Source organism: Chanodichthys erythropterus, chromosome 17 (genome assembly GCF_024489055.1).
Source record: "Chanodichthys erythropterus isolate Z2021 chromosome 17, ASM2448905v1, whole genome shotgun sequence".
NCBI lineage: Eukaryota > Metazoa > Chordata > Actinopteri > Cypriniformes > Xenocyprididae > Chanodichthys > Chanodichthys erythropterus.
The window spans coordinates 9919335-9945880 of NC_090237.1; the positions used below are offsets into that span (position 1 = coordinate 9919335).

The 26546-nt window shown below is 35.9% G+C and overlaps 1 protein-coding gene across 2 annotated transcripts; it reads right to left on the reverse strand.

The window, feature by feature from the left end:
• Positions 1–399: 399 nt before the first annotated feature.
• On the reverse strand, positions 400–26292 carry fxyd6 (FXYD domain containing ion transport regulator 6). Of its 2 annotated transcripts, XM_067365494.1 has the most exons (9): positions 26005–26292; positions 11581–11628; positions 9010–9039; positions 8891–8926; positions 5428–5502; positions 4998–5034; positions 4853–4902; positions 4721–4759; positions 400–2336 (listed from the first exon to the last, which is right to left on the reverse strand). In XM_067365494.1, exons 2-8 carry the CDS (start codon positions 11621–11623, stop codon positions 4731–4733), a joined length of 300 nt encoding a protein of 99 aa, XP_067221595.1. In that variant the 5' UTR covers positions 11624–11628; positions 26005–26292; the 3' UTR covers positions 400–2336; positions 4721–4730. The 2 variants fall into 2 exon arrangements, with proteins under 2 accessions (XP_067221595.1, XP_067221596.1); XM_067365495.1 differs by lacking the exon at positions 9010–9039.
• Between the last annotated feature and the right edge of the window lie 254 nt (positions 26293–26546).

Genomic DNA, 26546 nt, shown 5'->3' on the forward strand with positions numbered 1-26546 from the left:
TTTGTTTTCCCATTTATTGACCGACAGCTCTCCTATTCCCAAGTTCAAAAAAGAAATCAGGAGTGCAAAGGCACTAACGCTAAATATCATGTTATTTGGGGTAGCTTCTAGGGCTGGGCGATGTATCGAATGCTTTTGTCACGCGCATTTCGTCAGTAAAGCCGGTTCCCTGATTACCGCTAAATCGCCATCACCTGCTTTCAAATGGAGCGGCATTTAATAGACAGAGCCGTAGATCACTGACAAGCTACGCAATATCACGTTCATTATCGACGGCGATTCATATCGATATTGAACGCTATATTGCGTGGCTTATCAGTGAACTACGGCTCTGTCTATTAAATGCCGCTCCATTTGAAAGCAGGTGATGGCGATTTAGCGGTAGTCAGGGAACCGGCTTTACTGACGAAATGCGCGTGACAAAAGCATCCGATATATCGGTCAGCCCTAGTAGCTTCAACCTGCGAACATGAAAATCCCATGACAACAGTGTTAAAGTAGCCCAATTCCGTGGGAAAAACGCGGACTTGGCAACATTGGTTATTCTAGACTAGTTCTAGACTTAATGTTAGCATACATTTGCTCATTTACTTCTCCTGCGTTCTATTCTTCCGCAATCCAGAATGACAGCCCAGCTGAAAGACTTGCGCCCTCTACTGTACAGGCGTGAATTTGCATTTCCTTCAGTCTGAGGCTTATTCATTTCACTTTTGGTGAGAAAGGGCTTTTACATTTGCCAAAAATTTTTGTTTTTATAAAAACAAACAAACAAACAAACAGCCCAGATGAGAAAAAAAATAACACAAAAATAACATAACACATTACTTTCCATAAAAAGTAACTAACTTTTTTAGGGAGTAATGCAATATTGTAATGCATTACTTTTAAAAGTAACTTTCCCCAACACTGGTTATATGGTGCTTTTTTTCTAGCTGCATGTAGCTCAGCTCGCACATGCGCCATGAATTTATTTAGTCGAAAAAGAAACAACAATAGACATTTTTTCACAACTTCTGGGTAGAAATAGCGCATACACAAAGATGAAACTCTCTAGTGCATGTGTTGACTGCCTGGAGTGCAAAATGTACGAATGGGCTATGTATGCATGCATATGCCAGCTTTCAAATTGAAACTACAATTTTTCGCTTTAATTTCTTGTCTCCTTTTGTGTTCTGCATAATAGAGAAAATCATTTGTTTGTAGAGGTTTAAAGACATGACGGTGAGTAGACAATGGCAAAATATTTACTTTCATTTTGGCTGCACTATCCCTTTAAGAAAGAGAACACATAAGCTACAGAAGACGTGTGATGAAAAGGGAAAAGACACAGGTTAGCGGCACTATATGGTGAAGTGAACTTCTCCTGCGGCCTCGTTCTCAGGCCGCAGACGTTTAAACTGTGGGTCCGAATGAGGGCAGTGAGCCCGGCAGTGCTGAAGCTGATCAGAGGACAGCGGTATGACGCCCCTTGTGGTACAGTGGTGTTACTATTTTGTTTTTGTGCTAGATTTGTGTAGAATGATCAAAAGATTGTCGGGAGGAGGTGCCCTGGATGTGGGCACACACCCACACACGCACACACTCATACAAGCTCTACAGCGTCTATCCAAAGGCGCACACACATGCATACACTGTATATTCAAATATATATTCTGCATCACATGTGAATCAATACTTATATCAAATACTTAAGTGTATTTAAATATGTCTGCATATAGTCTATACAATCTACAAGAGAAAAAACAGCAGGTGGGACACAAATGACAATAACATGTGGTCACACCATCAATAACAGTAAAAGTTATTCACTGTTAGACGTTAAAGCAAAATTATTAAAGAGACAGTTCATCCAAATATTAAAACTATGGTGTGTTTTGTACTTTTGTTAGATTTTGTCATTGTATAATAAGGGCTACATAGAGAATCTTTTGTTTCTTTTTGTGTTCGATGTAAAAAATAACTGCATACGCGTTTGGAACGGAATTTTTGGGTGAACTGTTCCTTTAAACCACACACACAAGTTCAGTTGGGGAGGAGCCAGAAACGTTAAGAATGATCTGCAGAAAGTGGCTAGTTTTGCTAAAACGACTCACTCAAGATGGACTGTCGCAAAAGGGCACGGACGGAAAGACGGATACAGTTACTGTTCACGTGACAGGACTAGAGGTCTACGTACAAGACACTGGCCCATTAAAAATCCGAGTTATAGTCTCCTCCCCCACAAATCTCTGTCTCCTTTCTCTCCTCTCATAGCCATGGTCTGGAATCAGCTTCATCATTATCACCATCCTCAGCATCAGTGAAGTCGTTCAGCCACGGCTATGTGTTCAACAACACTGAGAAGAAATAAAGCAGACATTACATACCCAACTAACAGGGAACATTCTGAGAACTTTGGCTAACATTGTGTCAAGGTTCTCTCAAAGTTATGAAAAACTTTATTTCAGTAACATTAACAGAATGTTTACTCAAAGTTATCTGGTCACAAAAAGTTATACATCATCAGGGCTTGACATTAACACCCGCCAACCAGCCAAAAGTGAGTGGATGTAAAGCAGTCACTCCTATTTTTCACTTGTAGTCTTTTAAAAAGGCATCTGAAATAATAAACTAAGTGCAATGTAGTGTTGTCAAAAATATCGTTTTTTTTCCGATACATATTGATACTGAAATATCTGAAATGCTTCCAATACTCATTTTCCGCAAAATATATACCAGCTGCACTTTCTCGCTCTCTCATCTCTCCAACAGCAAGTTGACACACAAACCTGCCTCCCCTCACTCACTTGTTTCATTTGCTTCGGGTGAATATTGTTGGTGTTACAGTGCTTGAATTTTGGTGTGGGACACATAAAGTTGCCTCTCAGTACTAAATTGAGCTCTTTTTCGCTTCTTATTGTAATCAAACAGTCAAATACACACACAAAAATGTCAAAATGGCGAGTACTCACATAAACACAGTCTCTTATGTTGTAAGTGAACGTAAACATTTGAGAAAGAAAACGCATGTGTAACAGTATAATGGATCTGTGCGTCAGATCTTAAAGTGACAGCAACCTAATAATTTGCTGAATTCTGATATAATATTAAAAATATCTATATGGCAGTTTTTCCCCATGGTATCGATGTCAAAATTGTGGACAGTGAAAAGCCTAAGTGGCTAGTAACTTTAGAAAACCACTAGCCACAGTGGCTGGTGAGCAAAAAAGTTAATGTCAAGCCCTGGACATCATTCATTTTTCTGAAACATTTCAGTTGGACATTAGTCTAATGTTTTTTTTAAATGTTACTGCGCAGATAGCAAACAATGATCAAAACAATGTTAAATTAATGTTAATGTGTCAACGTTAACCGCATTGAATCAATATCACTTTTGCACCCGCAATTAATGTTGAAAAAATGTTGAAATTTCAACAAAAAATCAATAGTAATGGCATTGATGTTGGTTCAACATCATGCTTGCACTCTCAGAAAATGAAACACAACTATGTTGATGTATTATTGAAAATGTGCGGTCACCATTTTGGTGGTCAATATTTCGTTTAGTTGTGCAGTTTGACTCTTGGCTTTTTGTGAGAGTTTGTGGTCTTTGTAACAGTGTTTACCAAAGCACATAATTTGTTGCAAAGAAAACCAAAAACAAAATGATCCAGTGATATAGTTTTCTGCCCCATAAAGCAGAGTAGATTACTAATCTTGCTCGTGACCAAAAGTGGTTATTTGTTAAATATTATGTTCACCAATAATACTTTCTTGCCACAGATCATGCTCTGAATTTTTTAAAAATACATTATGGGGGAAAAAGAAAAAAAAAAATTATTGACACACAGACATCAAGAATCAGCATATGAATCTCAACAATGGTGACATCCTTCATGCCGCAATGCATGCTGGGAGCCACCATAGTATACGACTCCCAGCATGCATTGTGGCATGAAGCATGTCACCATTGTTGAGATTCATATGCTGATTCTTGATGTCTGTGTGTCTAAAGATTTTTTACACTTTAAATATAACAATTCAGAATGTCTGATCTGTTGCAATAAAGTATTGTTGGTGAATGTAATCTATTAAAAACACTTTTTGTCAGGAGAACAATTAGAAAATTATTTTGCTTTTTGATGATGAAAACTATATCACTCGATAACATTTGTTTCTGGTTTCTTTGCAACAAATTATGTGTTTTAGTTAACACTGTTCCAAAGACCAAGATTTAATGTCTTCTTTTATCTTCAGTTGATTACAGGCTGTGTGGTTTTAAGTCAGTTGTAGTTGTGTTTCATTTTCTGAGAGTGCAAGCATGATGTTGAACCAACATCAATGCCATTACTATTGATTTTTTGTTGAAATTTCAACATTTTTTCAACATTAATTGCTGGTGCAAAAGTGATATTGATTCAATGCGGTTAACGTTGACACATTTAACATTGATTTAACATTGTTTAGATCATTGCTTGCTCTCTGGCTGCTTACTTTTTTTTTTTTTTTTTTTTTTTTTAGATTGTTCAGAGAAATTTCAAAAGTAACATTCCCATAATACTTGCAAAATGATAAAAAAGAGGAAACATTCCTATAATGTTTTCTATAACATTCACATAACCCAAATTTTTTTTTAAACGTTGTAAAAAATTTTGAACATTCAGAGAACATTCAGAAATAATGTTTTCATAACTTAACAGGAACATTAGCAGAATCACATTCATATGGAAAGTCTCTGTACCTGGTATGTTTCAGTTCTCTGCTTTAGGGGTCTCCTTGTCTTTACATGGAAGAATAACAGAGGAACAGCAGTCAAAAATGTTTAATCAAACTATGACCAATATATATTACAAAAGATAGTACTAAATCTTACCCTTGGAGACCACAAGGTTCTCTGCTTGAGCTTCTTCATCTCCTGGAGCCCTGAGAAAGGATAAAGTATAACTGGTGGTGTTTCTGTACAACTAAAAACTCATGCAATGCTTGACAGAATATCAAAGAAGCTGGGTGAGACTAACTTGGGCTTCTGGTTGATACTGCAGCGGCATCTGCGGCCTGCAGGATGCAGACAAGAAAAACGATTTTGAACAAATGGATAAATGTCAAACTTTACAAACAACCTGGCGGGATTTAGTTTGTGATAATAATCCCTTACAAATGTTATCCTTGAAAACTGCATAAAAATGTTGACAGCGAGTGTGTCTTCATTTATCTGCCACTGAGTGTGACATACATTCATGTGTCTAATTTCATTATAAAACTCTGTCTCATGCTCAGTTGAATAAAAGCACAGCTGTATAATTAATATCCATGAGGCAGCTCAGTTTAGCTATTTTGCTCTGATCTCTTTTGTTTTACAGTACTTTCTGAGTGATTTAGTTTCTGAATGAAGATGAGTTATGACTTAATAATTATAACAACAACAACAACAAAAAAGACATTTCTTACTGAGAATAAGGAGCATTCCAAGAGCGAACAGCACCACAGCAAACGCCAAACCGCAGATCCTCAAACTCTCATAGTCTGGTTAAGAAATAATGGTTTTTAATTATTGAATTATTTCAAGACAGACTCAAGCTTAAAAAAAAGTGAATTGCAGTTTGCAAATTTACTAATAACATATTCTCGAATGAAATAGGATATGCAAGGAACTTTGACTTCTTTGACTCAACTGTAACTTTAACCACTGAGTTACCACCATCCGTCCTAGGTGTTAAGCTCAATTTAGTTTATAATGCAAGTCTTGTGGGCCAAAGAGCTAAACTCTGCAGGTTTTTGCTTCTAGGAAACTCCTGGCGTGATGTTGAAATTGTGACCTCGCTCAGAATTGGCTTGCCTCTAGCCACTCTCCAAAAGAGGCCGAACCTGTGAAATGTTGAAGTGGTTGTTGATGTCTGGGCAGCCAAAGAGCTCTGGAGCTCTGTCAGTGATGAAACTGGCCTCTTGGTTTCTTCCCTGACAACTGCCCCTCTTGTCTGGTTGTTCAGATTGTTTGCACAACCTGATCTAGTATCTGCAATTGTAGTGGCATTTTATAACCATTCTATTTCTTTTCGAATGTATTTTATTTCTTTATAAAATCATCTCAAAATTCAACAGGAGTGCAAGTGACCTTCATGACAGCATGTGATCTTTTCAGTTGTGAGGCTCTGTTTACATTTAGTATTATGATCTCAGTTTTACCACATAGTTGACTGACAGGTGAGTAAGCAGTCCTTCACAGTTTCCCAGGATTCATCAAAACAGATTAGTGTTTACACCACAAATGCGACGTGATCACATGCTTCATGTGGTTTTAGCGAGCCTATTTTGACCTGTTTTTTGCACTGACGAAAAACAAAACATCCTTTTTCAAGGATGTATAAAATTAAGATTAGTGGAGTACATTTTACAAAAAAAAAATACTGTTTCAGTTTTTCTAATTCAAAATTTCACATTTAGTTCAGTGTTACTTACGGAGCCCCTAAAGGGACCTTTGCAAAAATAAAAAATGAAGGAGTTTCGCGTGCTCACGAGATACTTTTGTGTGCGCACGAGAAACTTATGTCGTGCGCACGCGTTACAATTTCCGGTTTGTGAATAGCTACTATAACCTACTTCATTTGTGCGTCACTGCCTATGAAGAATGTCAGAGTGAAAATGAAAGAGAAAATGAGAGTGGATGCACATGAACTAATACAGCTGTATTTGCTCAAAATCTGGCTTTTTAGACCAGATCGTCTAGGATGAATCCAACTAATTATTCGTTTTAATTAAACACGTGCCTTCCTTATATCTAAAGTGCTTTATGTCAATGGCTCTGCTCGCAATAAGCGCTGTTAGAATTGAATGGAGAAAATAAGCATGTCTCTGCCACCTGTAAGGATGCGAAGAAATTTTAGTACGCCTACATTTTACAGTTCCAGTACTTTTACATGGGAAAATATAAATATGGCCTACTACCCTAACGGAATACAAAGTTTCATCATTTTTAATGTAGGCCTACCAATGTTTTTTCATGAACCATCAAACGTGGCATTATGACAGTGCACACTGAGCCCATTTCCCAGCGCGATTCTTGGATGCCACAAATGGACATAAGTCCTTGAAAAATGACGCACTTCCCTAACGAAAGCCACATTTTGAGCACTTTTTACTGTATCAGCCTTATTTATTTATTTTTTAACCTGGCAAAAAGAACAATGCACACAACTATTCATATCCTGGCCTTCACAGAGAATGCTTTAAAGCAGACAGACATAAGACCGTGATATAAACTGCCATACGAAAGCCACATTTCAGCAAATAGATCATTATTAATTTATGCACATCCATACTCGCATTTTCTGCATAATTTGAGCAAATCAATCTTTATTAATTCATACTCGCATTTTCTTTATAATTTTGAGCAAATACATCTTTATTAATTCATCCATACTCGCATTTTCTTTATAATTTTGAGCAAATAGATCGTTAATAATTCATGCGCGTCCATACCATCTTTATAATTTTGAGCAAATAGATCTTTATTTAGCCTATTCATGCATACTCACATTTTCTGCATAATTTTGAGCAAATAGATCGTTATTATTTATGCACATCCATAGCCGCATTTTCTTCATAATTTTGAGAAAATAGATCATTATTAATTCATTCATAGGCTACTCGCATTTTCAATTTTGAGCAAATATATTTTTATTAATGTATGCATATCCATTCTAGCATTTTCTGCATAATTTTGAGCAAATAGATCTTTATTAAAGAAGAAAATAGTATGGACACGCATTAATTTTTAAAGATCCATCAAAAAATATGCAGAAAATGCGAGTATGGATGTGCATAAATTGATAACGATCTATTTGCTGAAATGTGGCTTTCGTAGGGCAGTTTATATCACGGTCTTATGTCTGTCTGCTTTAAAGCACTTTAGATATAAGGAAGGCACGTGTTTAATTAAAACGAATAATTAACTGGATTCATCCTAGACGATCTGGTCTAAGAAAGACAGATTTTGAGCAAATACAGCTTTCATGATCTTTATTAGGCCTAGTTATGTGCATCCAAACTCTGGCATTCTTCATAGGCAGTGACGCACAAATGAAATAGGTTATAGTATAAACAAACCGGAAATTGTAACGCGTGCGCACGACGCAATACATTTCTCGTGACCACGCGAAAGTTTCTCGTGACCACGCTAAACTCCGCCATTTTTTTATTTTTGCAAAGGTCCCTTTAGGGGCTCCGTAGTTACTTGCTGTTTCTTTGTAATTTTGAAATTTATTAATCATTTCTGACTGAAAATTGTTTCTACACACATTTTTTTCCCCAGAGTACTTGTGTGCAGTGTTGGGGGTAACGCATTACAAGAAACATGAGTTATGTAATCAGATTACTTTTTTCCAAGTAACTAGTAAAGTAATGCATTACTTTTAAATTTACAACTAATTGGTACTTTGGTACCATGGTTTTCCCATGTATTAACTGACACCTCATCTGTCCCCATGTTGAGAGAAATCGGTAATAAGTGCAGAAGCGTTGTGTGAACATGATGCTTATTGTAGTTCTAGACTACAATGTGAACAGGCATTTACTCATCTAATCGAAAAGTTCACCCAATTTCAAAGGACTGCTTACACATTTTAAAAAGTATTGTGGAGATTATCAAAATACTTTGGTTACTATGAATTCTGTAAATTGCTACGTGTGAGGAAAAAATCTCATTTAGACCTCATTTAGATAGATCAAAACTGCATCAGTAGGGTGTAATTGCATTCTGAAGGCACAGATGAACATGACTGTACATGAAGTATAACTATGTGTTGTATGTTGAAAGCCAAGATTACCCAATTATTATCAACTGTTTTTAAATACCTGCTGTTTGATAAGAATTTTCTGTATAGGCTGTGTAAGCTTTGTAAGTATTGATTCTTACCGTATATAAATGGGTTCAAATTCTCCCCTTTTGCACCTGATGGAAAAAAATTAGAAATTAGACAAAGAATTAAGCCATTGGTTTTATCATATGTATATGGTAAAAGAGTAATAACTTGCCTTGGGGCTCAGATTCAGATTCAGACAAAGCTAAGACAGAAGATCAATGCAGAGAGCAGAATCAAAGATGTAAAAAGAGAAAAACAAAGAGGAATTCTTAAACTATGGATGTTTGTGTTCACCAAAACATACAATAACAGAAGCAAAAGAGTTGCATTACGTTATATGTTTTTTTTTTTTTTTTTTGCCCAAAAAGTGATGCAATATTAAGCTAGACTCAATATTGGCAAAAATATGTCATCACCTAATAAATGTGCTGTCTGATTCAGGCATAATAACATAATTTTTGACAGGGTCAGTACAATTTGCTGTAAATCAAACTCTAAAATCGATGCCTGTGAGACACAAGAGAAGACTCATAAGATTAACATCCTTCTGATTTGCCTTCTCACATTCAAAGGGAGAGAGCAAGGTCAGGAACATTAAAGAAAAAAAACAGCAATGAAAAAAGACAGAGAGTGGAAATTGAAAGACTGGATATATAAGGCATAGCACATGAGAGATACCTGAAGGAAAAGTGGAAAGGAACATGACAAAAAAAAAAAAAAGGTTGATGGAAAATTACATACAAGGGAAGCCAAGAAGCTTTCTGTTGGTCACCGTGGTAAATTTGAACAGCATGAAAATGCTGTGAAATCTGTGTGGGGAATTCAGGAAAATTGCAGAACAACAGTACAGGTGACTGCACCTTTATGGTAAAAACACAGAAAGCTGTTGCTTGTGTTAACAGTAAATACACCTAAAATTCATGATTATTAAATGTACTTTACCTCAAAAATAAAGGATAATTACTGGTATATATGGTTCCATGAAGAACCTTCAACATACATTGATCCTCATTGCACAAATAGTGGAAAATGTACCTCATTCTTTATAGTGGGAAACATGATTATTTTAAAAACTGCTCAATTAAAGGTTCTTTGGGGAACCAAAAATGGTGTCACTGCAAAACCCCCATTTTGGTACCTACACTCTAAAAATACTGGGTTAAAAACAACCCAAGCTGGGTTGAAAATGGACAAACCCAGTGATTGGGTTGTGCAGTTGGGTTAAACGTTCTGGTAAGTTTTATTTAACCAAACTATTGTTTAAAAATTACTAAATGGCTGGCTTAAAATGAACCGAAAATAGGTTGGAAATTAAAAATCAGACACAAATTTACTAGAGGCAACAATATTAATCAAAAGGTGAACATTTATTAATTAGCAATTTAATAAAGGTTTTAAGAGTTCTTTAAGCTAATAAGGTTAAGCGTATTTGGCTTGCTGTCCGCTGTGGAGGGGCTCGAGGAAGCAGCTTCAGCTCGAGCTTGGATATACCCCCCAGGGACTACTAGTGCCTGGAAGAGGAGTATCATAGATGAGATGCCTAATTTATTTGGTGGAGTTGGGATATCGAAACAACTGATGCCAGAGCAGGGTGAGTAGCTGCTTATATGCTCTGGAAGTAATTGAAAGATTAGATGGGTTCACTCCTCCCAAAATTCACTTATTGTTTATTTATTATTCATTAAACTTATTAATAAATGTTCATTTATTAAACATTATTTTACTCAACTATTGTTTAAAAACTGTTTAAATTGTTTAAAAATTACTATATGGCTGGCTTAAAATGAACCCAAAATAGGCTGGAAATTAAAAATCAGACACATAATTACTAGAGGCAACAGTAATAATCAAAATGTGAACATTTATTAATAAGCAATTTAATAAATGTGTATTATTTAATTATTGTTTATTAAACTTATTAATGAATGTTAATTTATTAAACATATTAAGAAAAATGTTAATTTCCAACCTATTTTGGGTTCATTTTAGGCAAGCATATAGGCATTTTTAAACAATACTTGAGTTAAATAAATCTACCCAGCAGGTTGGGTTAAACATTTAACCCAACCACTGGCTCAAAACAACGTAGTTGCTGGGTTTGTCCATTTTTAACCCAGCATTTTTAGAGTGAAGGAATGAAATAAGGAATGGAGGAAAGAAGGGAGGAAAAATTAAGGAAAAGGAAGAAATAATCAAATGAATGAATGGAAAATGGTTGCAGTGTGAAAAATAACCAGATGAAAACCAGTCTGACAGTCATTGCACTCAGCAATGGGTGAAGGGTTTGTTGACAGAGCTAAAGGATATTTTTTTTACTAGTTTGCGAGCTGTATGTGTGAGTATGAATCTAGTGCACATGTGCTGCTGGTTTCATGTGGCCTAATTGTGGATTGGGCGGAGCCTCTCAGAGGACTGAGATGGATGGGAATGTATTCAAATGGATGCTCTCATTTCACAAATGAAGTTTGTTTGGCAAAAGCAGGACGAAAATTCACAGATATGTAAAAGCACATACACAGTATAAACATGGAACTTTAGATCAGTCTACTGAAGAACTAAAGAGAGCCTGGACACACACATACACATGCTAGGAAAAGGTCACTGATCAAATTCTCAGTTAAGAAATCTAGCATGGCGCTAATGTGTCATCACATCAAGGCGTTTTTTTTTTCCATTTTCTTCCAGCTCTTTCTGATCCCGATGGACACAGGGAGACTGGAGTGAGATGGAGGGGGGCACTTACCCGCCACTAGGAGGGAAAAAAGGAAGACCAGAACAGTTTCCATGGCAACTGCAATGGGGAGAGAGAAAGAAAGAGAGAGAGAAAGAGAGAAATAGTAAATAGAGTGAGAATCTGTGTTAGTGGGTTACATGTTTACCACATTCAGAAAGACTAGAAAGATCTCACAAGCAGTAATCAGAATTACGGCCTGTCCTTGACTGGCATATTGTCATTGTACCTATGCAATACTGAAAGAGCCTGACAGCAGCATCAGGTTGAATTTAGACTCCCTGTAGCCTCATAAATCACAGATACACATCTTGTGGTTTTTGAACTCTGTTCTTAGAATTCACTGCATAAACATGCAGTGGTATGACCAAAATGTTGCTATCAGGTTAAAGGAATATAATAAAATATACATATTACAACATACACTACCATTCAAAAGTTTGGACTGGGTACAATTTATTTATGTTTTTGAAGGAAGGCTGCTTTCATTTGATCAAAAACAAAAATTGTGAAAAACACGGCAACAGTTCTTTTAACCCTAATTGATGGAGTGTGTAGCTTTTCATTTCTTAAAGTCCCCCTGTATCAATAACTTTATTCCTTAAAACTCATCTTTGACCACCAAAATTACATATTTGAACTTTTTTTCCTGTGAAAAAAATAAGCTTGAATGTAACTCTACACCCTTGTCTCAAATGAGCCCCGCCTCCACTTGTTCACGCCAGCTCAGAGATCCACTCGGTCAACTTAGGGGTCGTTCACACAGAACACGTTTTTCTATTGCAATGCGCTACTTTCCCATTGTTTTTCTATGTAAACACAAGCTTGACGGACATGCATGACATTACGCTTGCGTCTTTTGCAGCGCCTCGCACATGAGCGCCGCATTTTTAAGACGCCTTGTCAAGGTAAAAGAATTTCAACTTTTACTCATAGCGCCGCTCATCAATGTCAGTTCCAAAACAGTGGACCAATCAGAAGAACTCGGAGGCGGGGCAAGCGTTGCAAGCTTCTGTTTATAGTAAAGTTGCCATGACAACTGTTTTATTTGGCAACTGTTTTACATGGTGGAGGAAGCATTCATTATTATCTTATTTTCTTTTTTTCCATGTCAAAACTCGTATCTATCAATTCTGCTGTTTGCCTATTTCTGTTATTTCTGTTATTGTCATTATTCGGTTGTTAAGTCTGACGTCACGCAGCAGCGCTTCCGAGTCCAAACGCTCTGTCTCATACCACAAGAAAACAACAAACGGTGCTAATATACACACACGATGCTACCAAAAATATTATAATCATAAACTTTATCTCCATACCAAAATCCCAGATGGCCAGACAGTGATTCATCTTTTATAAATCACTAAAATATTAATATCTGTAATGCTGTGTCCATGGAGACTGTTGTGTAGACTGTAGGTATTTTAAATGTTTAACTTTAAAATGTTAAATGTTTATTATGAATAAATAGCGCTCATAAACGGACATCAAGATGGCATTCTCGAAAGTGAAACGAGTCGAGGCTTGGACCCGGAAATGGCGTTCCTTACGTCACGACTTAACAAGCGAATTGCATCACATCTCAAAAGCGCATCTCGAGACCCTCACGTTGTACGCTGCGCTTTTTTTAAAGTTTGAGACTGTCTTTTTTTCACTGCAGTTTTAAGGAGAAAATACTCAGCAATGGTGCAGACATATGAATTTGCAAGTTTTGTCTTAAAGCATATTAAAAACACCACATAGACATATAAACAACATTAAAAACTTGATTTTCACCACAGGGGGTCTTTAAACAACCATGTAGGAAGATGTATCATGGCCATATTCCAGGATGACAAAGCCAAGATTCATCAGGCTCAAATTGTGAAATAATGGTTAGGAGGGAGCATGAAGAATCATTTTCACACATGAATTTGCACCTCTGAGTCCAGATCTTAAATTCATTGAAAGTCTTTGGGATGTGCTGGAGGAGACAGAGTGCTCACTGTCAATACAAGATCTAGACCAAAAATTGATGTACCTCTTGATGGAAATAAATGTTGTGATGCACTCTGTAAAGTCTACTCTGTAATCTGTTCATCATATAAAGTGATCGTGTCTCTTCAGAAAATTTGGACTAAAATGCTCAATTTGTATGGATCAGTTTTACGATCTCTTTATGAACTTTTTGATGCCTCATAGATCAGTTGTGTAGCTGACTATGGAGGGACAGAAAGTTCAGAAAGTAATTAATGACAGAATTTTCATTTTTGGGTGAATTATCCCTTTAATTCACCTGTTCATGCTTATTTTGATTTCTCTCTCTGTGTATTTAAAGGTCAACAATGCCTTCAAAATGAGCTGTTTCACTGTCTCTATCTGTCTTGCCTTTTACATTTATTCCCAGTGCTTTGACTTTCTGTCAGTGAGTGCTGTACTAACATTTGTTATAGGAGGACAAAGTCGTTTGTTCGGTGTCATGTGCAGGATATTGCTGCCAGCAGTCCCACAATCCCTATGACAGCTTTCAGGGACCCGATCAGAGCAGTGTCATTTACTAGGACATTAAGCATTGGAGAGCTATCGACATGAAAATGACACAGGGTAGAGGAGATTAACTGCCCTTGACCACAGGAAGGACATTTATCCTACTTCTCTGAGTGTTTCAAGAAATGGATTGTGTCACAGGAACAATATTTTCAGATGGACACTTCATTTACCCATTCACAACATGGTCGTTGAGCTCAGCTTTCCAAACTCGTGAAAAATCTATTCATCTCTCCAGCATGTGACAGCTCTAGTCCCTTTAATAGACAAGCCACAAAAACCAATCTAAAATATAATTAGAAAAACAGAAGCAACCAATGTTCACAGACAAATCAGACTTCGAGTAATTGTCTTTATGAAAATGTCAGACAGTAAAAGAGTTCAAAATATTTGTTCAATCATGTAGCCATATGGCTTAACACAGAAAAGAAAAATACCTTTTTAAATTCTAAAAATACCAAACACTCCTACTGCTTCTCTACCTTCAAAGCCAATCCTGCCATTGCCACCCTGGTGTTAAGTAGGGCATCATCATCTCAAAATGGTGTCATGGTCAACCTGTGAAAGGGAACCGGGTCATTCTGATAAAATGGTGTTCCCAGGTCTAAGAACTGATGAAATTAATAAAAAAGATACTGAACTAATTTACACTTCACTCACCTAACACACTTTGGTGTGCAATGCAACACAATAAAGACAAGGAAAGGAAAACCCCAGGAACATCCCTAAGATCCTCTTGTTTGAGAAACTTCGCAACTACTCTTATGCCACGGATTCTGAATGTGTCTCTAAACTCTAAACGCTAAGATAAACTTCTAAAGTCATGTTAGAACTTGAGCTGTTTCTGACAAATTACCGTAAAAACAATGTGGCAGTGTGATTGTGTGATTTCACTTTTACATAACAGTTCCATAAATAAGAAGTTAATATTAAGTAACTTACATTTTAGACATAGTTGCTTTAGATACTTTGCCCTGCCAGCTGTGTTTCAAACATGGAGTAACACACATTTCGTTCTTGAATACTTACATGTTTTGAATGAATTGTTTGTGTCAATGGTTCCATTAGCCAACTTGTTTCATCCCTAAATGAATCACCATTCATGAATGAACTGATTTAAATGACTCACTCATAAAGACAATGGTGAAGCTGTGAGTTTAAAGGGATAGTTCACCCAAAAATGAAAATTTGATGTTTATCTGCTTACCCCCAGTGCATCCAAGATGTAGAGGACTTTTTTTCTTCAGTCGAACGCAAATTATGATTTTTAACTGCAACCGCTGCCGTCTGTCAGTCAAATAATAGCAGTGATTGGGAACTTGAACAATAAGAGTCGAAAAAACTTCCATAGACAAATCCAAATTAAAACCTGCGGCTCGTGACGACACATTAATGTCCTAAGACACAAAACGATCGGTTTGTGCGAGAAACCGAACAGTATTTATATAATTTTTACCTCTAATACACCACTATGTCCAACTTCGTTCAACTTCCGGTTAGTGAGGCCTGATCGCGCTCTGACAACGGAAGTGATGTCTCGCGCTCATTGAAGTATATGGGCGAAACATCACTTCCGTCACCAGAACGCGTTTTTTGATCTCACTAACAGGAAGCTGAACGAAGTTGGACATAGTGGTGTATTAGAGGTAAAAATTATATAAATAATGTTCGGTTTCTCGCACAAACCGATCGTTTCGTGTCTTAGGACATTAATGTGTCGTCACGAGCCGCAGGTTTTAATTTTGATTTGTCTAAGCAAGTTTTATTTACTGTTATAGTTGAAGTTCCCATCTACTGCTATTATTTGACTGACAGACGGCAGCGGTTGCAGTTAAAAATCATAATTTGCGTTCAACTGAAGAAAAAAAGTCACCTACATCTTGGATGCACTGGTGGTAAGCAGATAAACATCAAATTTTCATTTTTAGGTGAACTATCCGTTTAATTAGGCTGCTTAAAAACAGCCATGTTATCATCTTGTTCAGTAACAAAAGTTATTTATAAAATTCATACTAAATTCGGCAACTAAAACAAGTTTCTGTGCTCCTGAATGTTTTGTGTGCAAAATCTCTTAAACTTTCCACCTCAACAAAAGAAGCTGTTTTTGTGTGAGCAGATACATGCACGTCTGCTTCATAAATAAGAAAAGTTATCTTTGTGGGTAAATGTTGTTCCTTTGTGCTAGTGTAACCCATCCGGTCCTACTCACCCCGCTCTGGGGTGCGTTTCCCAAAAGCATCGTTAGCCAACTAACATCGCAAGTTCCGTCGTTACTTACATAGTTCAACGATTTGGTGTTTCCCGAAACCATAGTTCAAACGAACATTCGCAAACTGCATTGCAAACTTGTGCTCCATATGCATTGCAACTCTCGAGCTGTCGTTAGAAGCATAGTTTCTTTTTTTTATGGTGAACTAACAAGGACGCTAAAGGCCTTGCACAGCTCTAACTAGCTGGTCTCCGTTACACTCACCCCCCTAAACCTCACTCCCATCCGTGTCACGGCACCAATGTAATCCCTTCCAGTCCTACATGCCGTATCTGGATGTCTAAATCTAAATCCGTATCAGATTTAGATGTAGACAGTGACATCCAGATATCGGATATCTGATTTAAAACCACATTTGAAAGTGAGTTGTGGAAGAAAATCAGATCTAGTATGGATTTTTGTGTTAACACGACATGCAATATTTGCTCTGTTTCAGACTTTTTTTTCTGCCTTGAATAAGAAAAATGCTATTGTAACATTATTTAAAAGTCTTTAACTACTCTTTGTCTCTGTTCTGTTCAACATTTTCTCTTTAAAATATGTGTTTAATCTCTCTAGCAAAGCATTTGAGGAATTATGAAGGGGTTGAAATAATATAGTGCTTTGGAAGTTTGAAAAGCATAAACCACATATATTTAAGAATGGCCACTGAAAAACTCGTACCTGTTGAACAATTCTGAATATGGAGGATATCAATGCTTGGACTGACTGGATTTTCTGTCTGTAGAGTATAATTCTGTCTCATAATGTTGTACTCACTAATGTTGACATTTTACTGCTGTTCTAACTCTTGGTTACCAGATGTCCAAACAGAATAAGGAGCAAATGAGCCAGAACCACAAGGAAATGATGGACATCTGGGAAATCTTCCTGTAGCACCATAAAATGCCATCTTGGATAACCTCATATGTTTTTTTTTATTTCCCCAAGAGACACATGGCTCTAGCTACAACTATAATGTTTGATAATGTTAACAGCATAGCTCAGTAAATACCTCCCTTATCTTGGTCTTTTTTCAGAGCTTCAGTCTTATCAGCATGTCACCCATTGTAGAGGCACTGCTGCCTGCTAATGGACAATGTCAGACTCAATGAATTCACAAGAAGCACAAGTGTTTGGAATGAGCCGATAAAAACAACATAGTTGAGTTATTCTGTTTAGCTAGTTTAATCTTATTTGAGCATCATTATCTCAAGCATCACTGATCTATTCAAACATAAGACAGACTACTCCAGGAGTATTACTAAAGGCTATTAAAAACATTCTATCGTGTTATAACAGGGTGTTTTGTGTGTATTGTAAACAGCAGACAATGTCTGTCAGATCAGATTGATTCCTCTCATCCCAATAGCAAGCAGTCCCCAACAGACATAACCAGAAAACATTTAGACTCGTGTTTCGATATTCGTGACACTAAAGAACGCACACCCATTCAAATTATGAGTTTTATCAACAACACTGATTATTGGTAGTAATTGGTATGGGATAAAGTTAGGATTATGTTTATTTGACAGAAATGTTTTTCCATGCCATACTTGGTTAACACATTCCATGCCTTTTAAATCATTCCATTGGATAGAAAATTAATAAGCAGTTTTTGCTTGACTGAGTGGACTGAAAAGAAGGAAAAGTTTAAAAAAAATACTATTTCATTTTTTTTTTTTTTTTTTTTTTTTTTATATATTAAAAGTTCAGTTACTCTAAAGCTGAGGATATTTATGTTTTGTTTCTGAAAAAGTTGTACACATTAAGAAATAGGGCCCTATAATACATCCGGCGCAATGCAACGCAAGGCGCAGCGCAAGTGCGTTTGCTAGTTTGCGCCCGATGCCGTTTTCCCGTTCAGCGCCACATCCTTAAATTAGTAAATGCATTTGCACCAGTTAGTGCACCCATGGGCGTGCTGGTCTAAAAAAGAGGTGTGTTCAGGCGCATTGCTATTTTAAGGAGCTGAAAATAGACTGTGCCATAGACCAACTCAAACCTGGTCTAAAGTCTAAAGTCAATGGCGCAATATTTTTTTTGTTAGAGCGTGTTGGTAGAAACTGCGCCTCTGGGCGCGTCCACAGTGTACGTTGACTTTGCTTATTACACACAGGGATGCGCATCACACAAACATGCCAAATATTAAAAACAAAAGGATTACAGTGTAAAAGAATATTATTGTGTAGGCTACATAAATATAAAAATGTAATGATGAATAGTCATTGCGTGTATTAGAATTAGGCTACCTCTTTTCAATTCAGCCTATTACTACTTATAATGATGAACGAAATTGGCTAATTAATTGAACAATCGTGCCAATACACACACATATATATTAACTGACTCATCGCCAACAAATTCCGCCATGTAAATAGCAATCCGCCATGGCGCGAGCGAATCTCGCTCAAAGGGAATGGGAGATGACACTCTGATTGGTTTATTGAACATTACTCCCATTACTCATTAAGAGAATAGGGACAACTCATTTCAAAAATGGGTCTGTTTTTCCGTCATTAAAATAGCAACAGTGGATTGGACACGGCCTGAGTACATTTTGCATTTAGATCGTTAAAATAGGGCCCATAGTGTTTTTTTGTAAATAGACAACTGAATGGTGTGCACTCACATGAATAGAATACTGTACTTATAATAGTTTTTATAAAATATGTTTTAATTATGTATGGTGCGGGACGCTCCACTTAGTGTATTTCGCCATGTTGTAATTGAGTGGTGCAGTGAGGATGCTTTTTTGTAGGCCAAAAAGCGGAAACGATTTAGCATCCATCGTCTTTAAGTCATTGGGTTTTTTGAATGGGTTTTTGGTTAAATGGCTGAAATGAGGTCTGTGGTTAACACAAGCTCAAGACACTTATGTTTTATTTTACAACATAAAATACATCAGTATTAGCCCACTCATGATTTTTTAAGCTGTTATGTGTCTTGAAAAAGGTGGTTGCTTATGATGGGACAAAACGGCTCAGTCCACTTTTACAGCCTCGTTGTGCTCTTATAATCACACTCACAAACTATTCTAACATAAACTTTAAGGGAAAATGTTTTTTAGATAAAAAATGAAAGAGCTGTTGGAAGCTTAGTGGTGGTGGCGTTGAAGTCGTGGGACTGTGATGTAGTTTGTTTATAGCCTACCTTTAGCTTTTTATCTCTGGTGATTGTATTTAGTCTTCAAAATTCATAAAAGTTATGTTGATGGACAAAATGTGTAAATATCATACTTTTGTTGATCACATAGCTTACTTGTTTGCAATAATCCAAAAGTCCTATTGGGTTTTTGTCAAAGAAACCAGTGTGATGCTAACTTCTGAGTTGGCCTACAAATTTACGTCATCCCTGCACCATGTGACCTGTGCTGGTTCAATAAACATAGAGAAAATCCTCGAGTTCACTGGCTGCTGGCTCTGTAGATACGCTAGTAGTGTAGTGTTGTTTGGTAAAGCTATGAGCAAAGATTAGACAATGGACTAGACACTAATTATCATGCTTTACTAGCAGACAACTACCTGTACCTGTAAGATTTGATGATTGAGAAAATCTTGAGTAGTGATGATCAAGATACTTCTTTTTGGTTGGAGAGGTCAAGGATACAAATTTTGTAATTGTTCCGCTCTCTAACTCTTTATTAAAATCTGAGAGATTTCCCCCCTTTGATAGCTATGCAACTATGTGAACAGCTATGTGAATAAGCCTAAATCATATAAAGTGATTGTGCCTCTTCAGAAAATTTGGACTAAACTACTCAATTCATGTGGATTATGGATAGTTTTACAATTTCTTTATGAACCTTTTAATATTCAAAGTGTTGAACGGACAGAAATCACTTAGATTTCATGAACGAAGATGAAGATGAACGAAAGTCTTACAGGTTTGGAACCACATGAGGTTGAATAATTAATGACAATTTTCATTTTTGGGTGAACTAACCCTTTAAGTTTGCGAATCCAATATATTTAAGCTACAAGTCAGCAGAAGAACCAGAATCAGAAAGAGCTTTATTGCACAAGAATTTTTTTCTTGGTAATGAAGCTTCCACTTTACATAAATACAACAACAAAGGACATAATAATAAAACTAAAGAACAGAAAATATGAAAAAGTATAAAGAAAAAAGCATAAAGACCAAGTATAAAGTCACTTTGTTTACTCATGGATGCCACTCATTGACTTTGGCTTTAATAAACAGCCTCTCCTCAGCAGACAAATGGAGTACTGATGCAGCCAATTCATTTCTCCTTTCAAGTAATGCCTGCCCAGTCGGTCACTGACCCGTGTAATTCACCCTTAAAGTCAAATGAGACTATGTTGTCGGCTACAGATATTTCCGGTGTTCCCTGGAGGACAAAAGGATGACAGTCGGTCTATCTAGGTGGCTTGCGAATGGGACAAAACAAATTCACTCCCTATGACTGTTATGTGAATTATGGATTTCTTTACAGAGCAAATACAAACAACCAACCTACAGTGTAGTGATGGTTAGAGTTGTTAGATTATGTACATTTCTTATGTTTTAGTTTTGAGTTGTAGCCTGCTCAGTGTCGCTGCTATATTCTCAGCATCGCGGCTGACTTATGCCTAAACTACGGTTGTTTACTTCTAGGTAACAGTTTATAATGTTTTCATTAGTATGCATGATTTGTGCAGTCGTCTGTGAATAACAGATACTTTGAGTAACAGCAAAGCAACCTTCAGCTATCGTCTACAATGAGTTCAGCTCGTTGTGCTCTTCCTTTGTACCTTGCGATGTAACAGCTAATAGGCCAATATAAATTTCTTTATAACTTTCATGCTTATTTGTTAAGCAACAAAAAAAAGCTGGGAATGATCAGCTCTACAGCAAAATATAGATGGGCAAACAAGGAGGATGAGGAAGAAAAACAGGATGAAGAGGAAAACAAGGATGAAGAAGAAAACTAAAGATATATATATATATTTTAGTTTTTGTAAGTTTGTGAGCTATTTTTGTTAAATTTGGATTGCTTATATAGCAGAGGTATTTTTTAGGTATTTATTTATTTTTCTAATACAGAAGAAACATTATTTCTATCATTATTTCATTCGTTATTTTTTAAACTTGTCATAATAAAACATGTTGAGTAACCTCTGAGAAGCCTATCTGAATTTGTGTCTTCGGTTATGGATAGCATTTTGTAATATAACAATTTTCTATCCATACAGAGGAAGCATACTTTAAATGTATTGAAATTATAAGGCATCTTTGAGTAAACTTTGATATTTCATTGCTGAGCCGAGTGTCCTGGTTTTCGGTAATCAAAATATGGTCACCCTAAGATATGGCGACAGGTTACAAATGAAGTGCGTGTTGTTGTGCTATTTTTGTTGCACTGATTTCATCATCAAATACTGCTTCATCATAGCAAAGCAGTAGTTACTAGACCATATGTTGGAAGTTGAGAGAATCTGACCTCAATGATATGACTCGCTCTATGAATGAGAGCGAATAATATTATCAACAGAGCCTGCCGCCGGCTGAGAGCTCTTGTGACTAGGTGTAAGAGGAGTGCAAGTGTTCACTCACATTTATTCTGCCAGAACTGGAGCAGATTCTCTCCCCATCTAATTAACGCTGTTTTTTATGCACCTTTAGGCCCAGTAAAAACACCACATAGGAGAGAAACTTCTCACTCCAATTACCATCAATAGTATATTTTAGGTAGAATGTGTTGCTGTGGGATATATGTTTTGGGTCCATGTACCTTGGGATAATCAGTTTTTTTCGTTTTTGTCTTCTAAACGGAAAAACGAAGAAAGCATTCATTTATCACATATTCAGCCCTCCTCATGAGAATAAATAAACAAATCTCGAGTTGTTTTTTCATATTTTTATTTTTGTTTTAATCACACTTTGTTCTAATTCGCCAAATGGAAAAACAATAAAATTAAAATGGATAAACAGTTTAAATATTCGATCTCTACATGGGCATAAAACGCCCCTTTCCGCTGATTGGTCAACCAAAGATCAAGCCACGCCATCAGTTCTCAGCTCCAGAATCAGCTCCGCGCAACAGTAGACTATCTATCCGATACATTTGTATGGATTATTACAGAATTTATTGCAACTACATTAAATCTAGTTCTCATCAAACAGCCAGACTAATGGCTCGACACAACCCGTGCCAGGGCAGAGCCTAGACAGAGCTTTCTTCTGTATTCATTTGCGTGCCGTGAGAGAAGTAACCAATTTTTATTCAATAAAATATAATCAAATGTTATGCATCATGCCAGGACTTCTATGAACATCTTTTTATGGTCAATTATAAAGCCACTCAACTTTTTACTAATACAATTTTGACAATATTTTGCAGTATAATTACATTTCTTGTCCATTAATATAATATTTTCAAAATATATTCAATTATACAGCGACTCAAACTTTTTACTAATAAAATTGTAACAACATTTTCCAGTAAAATTACATTTCTTGTCCATTAATATAATATTTTCAAAGTAGATGGTCAATTATACAGGGACTCAAACTTTTAACTAGTAAAATTGTAACAATATTTTCCAGTAAAATTACATTTCTTGTCCATTAATATAATATTTTCACAGTATATGGTCAATTATAGAGCGACTCAAACTTTTACTAATACAATTTTAACAATAATTTCCAGTAAAATTACATTTCTTGTCCATTAATATAATATTTTCACAGTATATGGTCAATTATACAGCGACTCAAACATTTTACTAATAAAATTGTAACAATATTTTCCAGTAAAATTACATTTCTTGTCCATTAATATAATATTTTCAAAGTATATGGTCAATTATAGAGAGACTCAAACTTTTACTAAAACAATTTTAACAATAATTTCCAGTAAAATTACATTTCTTGTCCATTAATATAATATTTTCACAGTATATGGTCAATTATAGAGCGACTCAAACTTTTACTAAAACAATTTTAACAATAATTTCCAGTAAAATTACATTTCTTGTCCATTAATATAATATTTTCACAGTATATGGTCAATTATAGAGCGACTCAAACTTTTACTAATACAATTTTAACAATATTTTCCAGTAAAATTAAATTTCTTGTTCATTAATATAATATTTTCACAGTATATGGTCAATTATAGAGCGACTCAAACTTTTACTAATACAAATTTAACAATATTTTTCAGTAAAATTACATTTCTTGTCCATTAATATAATATTTTCACAGTATATGGTCAATTATACAGCGACTCAAACTTTTTACTAGTAAAATTGTAACAATATTTTCCAGTAAAATTACATTTCTTGTCCATTAATATAATATTTTCAAAGTATATGGTCAATTATAGAGAGACTCAAACTTTTACTAAAACAATTTTAACAATAATTTCCAGTAAAATTACATTTCTTGTCCATTAATATAATATTTTCAAAGTAGATGGTCAATTATACAGTGACAAACTTTTTACTAGTAAAATTTTAACAATAATTTCCAGTAAAATTACATTTCTTGTCCATTAATATAATATTTTCACAGTATATGGTCAATTATAGAGCGACTCAAACTTTTACTAATACAATTTTAACAATATTTTCCAGTAAAATTAAATTTTCTTGTTCATTAATATAATATTTTCACAGTATATGGTCAATTATAGAGCGACTCAAACTTTTACTAATACAAATTTAACAATATTTTTCAGTAAAATTACATTTCTTGTTCATTAATATAATATTCACAGTATATGGTCAATTATAGAGCGACTCAAACTTTTACTAATACAATTTTAACAATAATTTCCAGTAAAATTACATTTCTTGTCCGTTAATATAATATCATTTGTCATTTTTTTATATGGTAAGGCAATTTATAGTCATCTGTTCATTACATGCACTTATTTATAGTTTTTTTATATTTATATTCTACATAATTTTAATGGGATAACAATGACACTACATATCATAATTTCATATCCAGCACAAACTTCAATATTTGCCAGCTGTTTAGAATGCTGTGCCTATTCTCTCCCTCTGTTTTTATGCACAAAATAATATCTGACACCATTGTGATTAACTAAATTGCATTTTTATTTTCCATTTAGAAATGTGATGCAGGGAAGAAAAAAACAAACTAAAATGCCTGCGGGGGTGTTGATGACAGAAAATGGCAGGCCTATACAAAAGACTGCAAAACAAAATGAATCCCTTTTTGTAAGCTCATATGATTTTTGATTCATATATCAGCTGTCATATGCAATGACACCCATAATTATCCTACTCCTTACCACATTTCAGCACAATATGTAGATTTGTTGTAACAGATCTAGTATTTCAGTTTATTGAATAACATTTCTCAGTGAACAATAGGTCATCGTTGACTATTTAAGGTGAGACCCCTAAACCTTTGATCAACCACAACGAGGGTAAATTGTATCCATGACAACAAAGCTTTCATTGGCGCGCTGCCAGACTCGCCTCTACCAGGGTGAAGAAATATTGCTATGGCAACTGTATCCGTCAGGTGATTACGATTATTAATACAGAAAGCTGGCTGTAGTTTTGAAAGAGATAGTGATGGTAACCTAGAAACTGAAAACGATGGCTATCATTGTTTGATAATGGGCAGAATATCTATCATGTAGGCTATAAAGTGGGAGCTGCAGGGCATTCTGGCAAATCAGATATTATTTAGAAATCAAAACGTGACGATATTATTCGGTACATGATGGCATGTCAGAGAAATGTCAGGACAAAAGATACAACTGTCTTGTTATTTATCACCCTGAGTGTACATAATCCTAATTATTACACGACTACATTCCAAATAAATGAATAGACACGCAGTTTTAAATTGTGAGTATGTCATAAAGGTCATTTTTAAGAACTATTTAACCATTGACCAATCAGAATCAAGTATTCCAGAGCGCGCCGCGTAATAAGCACTTTTACTCTACGCCCTCAGTTCATAATGTATCGATTAGTGCCGAAGATAACACGCTACCTGTTGTGCGCGCGGAGCTCAGTCGTGGTCATCACCGGACCCCTCCCAACCTGTGGATTTCCTTCAGCATGCATACTAAAAGCTAATTTCCCCACACTTTTTTCCCCCCACGCGCTGATACATTTCCCTCTCAGTAATTAAACTCTAATCCGCTCGTGCGCCATTGTCATTTTCCCCTCTCCTCTCATTTTGGATGATGATACATTCACATAATTTCCTTATTATTATACAAATAAATAGCTCAGATAACATTTTGCCGAAACATAACATAAATGATGTATGTAAATAGTAATTTAACGCTTTAATGAGGCAACAAAGCACAAAGCAATTCGGACACACCCTCGCGAAACAACAACAGCGCGCTGTACAGCAATTTGTATTCATACGCTAATTTAATATCCATAAAAATAAATCATTTAGAAGTCTGTATTCACTTCTGCTATGTGTAAACTGAATTATACATTTTAAAAATAATAATATGGCTGAAGAAATGTCCACAGCCCATTTATTAAATGTGTTTACATTACTTAAGACTGATGATGTCATTGGAGTAGCCTAAATCGAGCAATTACGCATGTCATTCCCAAAATACCACATTTATAACGAGTAAACAGCATGCAACAGCACCAAGACTATAAAACAACAGCACACGCCCTAGTTGGAAAAGTGACTTCATACCCTACCTCGTCTCGTCTCCTTAAGGGTACTTGTAAGTGGATGGGCAACAGTGGGGCAAACGCTGCTTCCTATTGACACGATCCGCACGACTGTCGGGTTGTCAAGACGTTGTCTGTTAAGTGGATTATTTGACGTTGTGAAATGTAACGAAAAGTTATGGATGGACAAAAATCCGAGCGTTTGATATTGTATGGCAGCTAACCAGGTTCACCTTCTGTTTTTCTGATATAAATATTCTGACTGTTGGCTTGTCCCTTGTCTCTTCTCTCGCGCTCTCTCGGTTCCCGCCCCGCCACGCGCGCAATGAGAGACACCGCACGCGTTGGTTGGTTGGACTTCATAAGCGTGTACGAACACATACAACACAAATCTTCAGTGCCTATCCAAAAGTCTGTGCTTAGCCTTTCCTCATGACTCCACAATAAGATGTACAGCCTTCTCACAAATTTGATATCTTTATTAGGCCTATGTTTTTTCTTGTAGTTTAAATGGAACTCTTCTGCTCCTCAGATGATTTTCTTGAGAAAAAGACTCACATTCAGATTTC

Excerpts from the sequence above, each read along its gene's own strand:
- fxyd6 (XM_067365494.1), bottom strand. The coding sequence starts at position 11,623 with ATGGAAACTGTTCTGGTCTTCCTTTTTTCCCTCCTAGTGGCGG. Across the intron at positions 9,040-11,580 it reads TTTTTCCCTCCTAGTGGCGG|CTTTGTCTGAATCTGAATCT; the intron begins GTAAGTGCCCCC and ends CTTCTGTCTTAG. Across the intron at positions 4,760-4,852 it reads GAACCTTGTGGTCTCCAAGG|ACAAGGAGACCCCTAAAGCA; the intron begins GTAAGATTTAGT and ends TTCCATGTAAAG.